Source organism: Phragmites australis, chromosome 9, assembly GCF_958298935.1.
Source record: "Phragmites australis chromosome 9, lpPhrAust1.1, whole genome shotgun sequence".
Classification (NCBI taxonomy): domain Eukaryota; kingdom Viridiplantae; phylum Streptophyta; class Magnoliopsida; order Poales; family Poaceae; genus Phragmites; species Phragmites australis.
This window is the reverse complement of record NC_084929.1, coordinates 15,812,846-15,817,660: the sequence shown is the minus strand read 5'-3', so window position 1 is coordinate 15,817,660 and position 4,815 is coordinate 15,812,846. Positions and strand designations below refer to the sequence as shown.

At 52.8% G+C, this 4,815-nt stretch overlaps 1 protein-coding gene across 1 annotated transcript; it reads right to left on the bottom strand.

Moving 5' to 3' along the window:
• Positions 1–3,507: 3,507 nt before the first annotated feature.
• On the bottom strand, positions 3,508–4,101 carry LOC133927931 (trypsin inhibitor-like). Its single transcript, XM_062374256.1, has 2 exons — positions 3,939–4,101; positions 3,508–3,773 (listed from the first exon to the last, which is right to left on the bottom strand). Exons 1-2 carry the CDS (start codon positions 4,060–4,062, stop codon positions 3,529–3,531), a joined length of 369 nt encoding a protein of 122 aa, XP_062230240.1. The 5' UTR covers positions 4,063–4,101; the 3' UTR covers positions 3,508–3,528.
• Positions 4,102–4,815: the final 714 nt, after the last annotated feature.

Sequence of the window (4,815 nt, the reverse complement as noted above, 5' to 3'; positions counted from 1 at the left end):
GTGACGGGCAGCTCGACTTGCCCCAGGGGTAGAGTGTGCCCCGGCGTTACCCCATAAAAGGGGAGGGATGGCTTTAGGCGCCTTGAAGGTACCTGCAGCTTCTTGAAGGCCTCCTGGGACAGTAGGTTCAGGCCTACGCCCCCATCGATTAGCACTCAGCTAACCTTCACATTGCAAATGGTGGGGGACACTACTAGAGGTAGTCGCCCTACCCCTGCAGTACTCGCGGGGTGGTCCGCCTAACTGAAGGTGATCGGGGTCTCTGACCACTTCAGAGGCCTTGCGGCCGCAGCGTCCGGGGTTGCCGAGCACACCTCACGCCGCATTGTCTTGACGCAGCGACGAGAGGAGGGCGTGTATGCGCCTCCGTCGATGAAAGCGACGGTGTGCACGGGCTCTTAGAACCCGAGCTCTTGATTTTCGGGGGCGGCTTTGTCGTTGCCACCTGCGGAGCTCCTCTCGCTCCTTCTGGCGCCGCTCTACGAGGCCCTTGACTGACCGGCACTCAGTGAGGTCGTGCCAGTCAGTTTGGTGGATTTCACACTATTTTCCTGGCTCGGGCCTCACGGGAGCGGGCTTCTTGTCGACAGCCGTCCGACATGTCGGCCTGCGGGGAGCGCCATCTACCGGCATGACAGGGGCAGCATCGCGCTTCTTCCTCATTTTCTTTTCCCACTTGTCAGGGCGGGAAGGACCTGCCTTGTCGGCAGTGGGTTGCTCAGGGTGCGGGATGTGTCACGCCCGAGCCTCTGTCGCCTTGGCGCACTTGTCGGCCAATGCGAAGAGCTCCGCGGTGGTCTCGACCTCATGTGCACCTAGCTTCTCGAGCATCCGCTCGTCGCGGATGCCCTACCAGAAGGCGACAATGATGCCATGGGTGGTGATCCGTGGGATGGTATTGCGGACCTGGCTGAAATGCTGTATGAAGCGCCTCAGCGTCTCCCCCTCTTGCTGCTTAATGGCATGGAGGTCGCACTCCAAGCCGGGGCGTGTGAAAGTGCCCTGAAAATTAGCCACAAATTGGTGGCACGGATCATCCCAGGAGCTAATGGATCCTGGGGGTAAGTTCATAAGCCAAGAGCGGACAGAGCCCCTCAAGGCTACGTGGAAGTAGTTGGCCATTACTTTTTCATTCCCGCCCGCCGCTTGGACGGCGGTGGTGTAGATTTGGAGGAACTCGATAGGGTCAATTGATCCGTCGTACTTCTCTAGTAGCTCTGGCCAAAACTTCATGGGCCAGTTGACCCGGCGGAGCTCAATGATGAATGCGCGGTAGCCCGTACCGTATCCCATAGCGCCAGCAGTGCCCTTGGGGGGCGAAAGCCGGCGCGCCGGGGAACCACGGTGGTCGCGGGCTGGCATAAAGGAAGCCTGGTCCTCCGTCTCGGCCTCGTGCTGGGACTCCCGGTGGCGCTCAAGAGTAACACACGCATCCTCGATAGCTCTCTGCTCATTGAGGTGCAAGCGGAGGTCCTGAGCTCCTGTTGTGACCAGGGGGGCAGCAGTTCGTCTTGAGCCCCCTCGGCCGGTTCTGCCGCCACCCAAAGATGGTCCGGCTCTTGTTGCACCGCGATGGGAGGTGGCGCAGGAACTTCCAGCAAGTACTTGCCGGTGAGCCGTGCCCACCCAGTTGGCCACCTCCTGCAGCCAACGGCCCTCTAGGGTTCCCCCCGCTGCATGGACAGGCAGGTGCCTGAGGAGTGCTTGCGCCACAAGCAAAGCACTCCCAGGGCTGGCATCACCGAAGGTAAGCCTACGCCGTAACGGTGCCCGGTGCTGTCCGGACGTCGATCTTGCTCTTCAAAAGCCCTGCCTTTCTACGAAGTGCACCCCCCCCCTTTTATCCTGTCGGGGGAGGCTCGGCGTGCCCAGAACAGGGGCACGAGTTCCCATAAGCCATAAATGGAAAGCAACCATCATGGGACTGCATTTTGATGTTACAGGGGGTTGAAAATGCGCTTTCAGCCGGTCCTCTCGCCCATTACGCCCATCTTTAGCAGATGCAGGGGGCCCACCGGGCAGCCGCCGAACTACCCCGCATGCCCTCTTGGTTAGAGCAGATCTGACACAGCAGGGGGGCAGGCGATATGCCTCGAGCCCAGTGACGATATCTCCAAGCCGTTTCCCTTATGGGCCCCGCAGGGTGACGTACGATGGGACCTGTCGCATTAAATGTCCCCACGCCTTCCTACCAAGAGGTGACAGGGACTGACGTACTCAGTACGACAGGCGTGGGGGGAGTGGTTGGAACTGACAGGCCACACTCCCTCTTAAATGCAGCATCGGGCCTCTCACCAATTGACACTTCACCGTTGAGCCCTTGTGGGGCTTCTCAGGTCCTCGGGGAACTCTGGGTACTCGGGGACCAACTGTTCTTGGCCCCGAGCTCCCTCTCCCGCATTTGTCTTTCCTCGGGTCCTTGGGGAACTACGGGTACTCGGGGACCACTATTCATGGCCCCGAGCACCCCTCCCGGAACTGGCTCTTCTCGGCCCTCGGGGGGATGGTCCCCGAGGGAAGACGCCATGTGGCATTCTACTGTCCTGGCCTCCGAACTCGGGGACCCCTGGTTCCAATGTCACCGACAGGCTTAGTGTGAACTTGCGCATGCTACGTCTTCATGATGGTCGATTGAACTCATCTCGAGGTACTTGTACGGAGTCCAGCTCGTCTATAGCATGAACGTCGCACGATCTCCCTCTTATAATGTTGTTGTCGGACGAAAACAGATAAGGGAGGGGAGAGCGAGCATGAGGAGGAAGAGGGAAGGTGAGGCTGGCTAGGTCATCGCGCGTGCTAAACAGGCTGTGAGAAGGATGACGTACATGCGCGACCTAGGGAGAAAAAGGAGAGAGCCGGAAGAGGGAAGGAAGACGGGCCAGTAGTCCGACCGGGCCGAGTGGAGAAGAGAGGAAGGGAGGGTGGCCGATTGGGCTGAGGAGAGGGGGTTGGCGCAGGTAGGGTTTCTCTTTTTCATTTTCTTTTCTTTTACTATTTTTTGGTATTTCCTATGTATGTTTATACATACATGTACTAATATATGTACAGCATGTATATTATTTAATATATTCTATAAAACAGGCACACATACATATATACTCAAACATTTTACACATACACACACATATATATATATATATGTGTGTGTGTATATATATATGGCACACAAAAGCAAACAAGGTCAAACCCTATACATTTGTATATATATACACTCTTTTTTGTTTTTATTTATCTTATTTATTTATTTTGTTTGTATAGAAGATATATTTTATTCATGTTTATTTTGGGATGTTACACCCGGCGGCGTGAATGGGCCTTCAAGCGAGGAAATGCGTTCCTAGATTGCTTTAGGAGGATTTTTTTTACTGGGATCAGTAATGACACCATTAGTATGATAACATAACATAAAGTACTTTTATTGGCCCAAAGCAAAATAGTAACGGGTGCGGGAATCCTGCAGCAACTTATTAACAAATTTATTGATTTGTCACTTACATTATTGCCATGTACATACATCAGGCACTAATTCTAGCCAACTCGTGGCACCTTGATGACTCCTTCACCGCCGGAGGCCAGAGCGCCTAGTACTACGACCACGCGGTTGCAGCAGAAGTCGTCGTCGCCGGCTGCCCCAAGCACATTATTTTTTGGGAGAACGTGCCCAAGCACATTCGAAATCAGGTACACGACGTCCGTCACCTGCGGGTTCTCGTTCCTTATGTTAGTGTACGCCGTGTTCTGGTCCTTCCCGACGAGCTCCGGCCAACTCTGGTCTGCAACAATGTGATGGTCAGGGGATAAGATGATCAGCCATTTCATGGTCCGATGGATGCGAGCAAACTATGGGAATCGACAGGACGTAATAAATCGACCGAAGAATCCACAAGAAATAAATCGCGAGACGAAAGGGGGCTAGCTACAGCGGATTGATTACTAACTTCCAGAGCAAGGCGGCCGCGTGCATGGAGTTGTATCACCGGCGGCTGCTTTACACACTATTGATAGGAGAAGGAAGACAAGAGGCAACAAGAGGAGGATGGAAGCCGATGGAGTTTTCGCCATTTTCGTGGCACTGTTTTCTCTTCTTCTTTTGGCTCCTACTACGAGACTAGAATGCATTTGGCCATTGGGGGAATGCGTGTACTTATATGGCTGTAAAGCAAATTAATAAATCTGGATTGTCCATGGCACTCTCGCAGTTACGGGTAAAACATGGTATTCTTGAAATGTGCTGGTCATCCATGATTCGTAACGTTCGCATTGACTAGCTACTAATTTATTACATTGATTGCATCCTATTTCAAGGAGGAGCGTTACCAACATTGAACGAGTTCTATGCCGGCTAGTACCATATGGATTTGGTAATTTGGGCGATCCATCCATCCATCCATCCATCTATCTATAGGGACGGTATAATTTGTAGTTAGCTATAAAATAGATTATTTTATAGCCAGCTTCTTATGGTGCCTCTTCTGGTTCTTGGAAACAGATTCTGCGTTGAGCTTATCCCGGTTGTATCGTAGTCGAGCCGAGCCGATTATGATTTGACAAGACCGTAATTGACGAGCACCGGAGAAACCGGATCTGATCAGACGGTTCAACATCCGGACGTTTTTCCATGCCTTCTATTCACGAGCCGAGCCGATGGAAACTAGTGGTCCAATCGTAACTACCATCCTGACTGTGAGGATTAGTTAATGCTTAATTACCAGGTCTACGGGAATCAAATCAGGCTTCTAAAATTACCGACTATATTTGATTGTGTCCGCTATAGCAATGAAACCAATGTTAACTATATTTGGATCGTAACTATTT

What these genes read in the sequence shown, in the direction of transcription:
- LOC133927931 (XM_062374256.1), bottom strand. Translation starts at nt 4,062, where the DNA reads ATGGCGAAAACTCCATCGGCTTCCATCCTCCTCTTGTTGCCTCTTGTC. An exon ending in GCGGCCGCCTTGCTCTGGAA is followed by an intron (nt 3,774 to 3,938) that starts GTTAGTAATCAA and finishes ACATTGTTGCAG; the next exon opens with ACCAGAGTTGGCCGGAGCTC.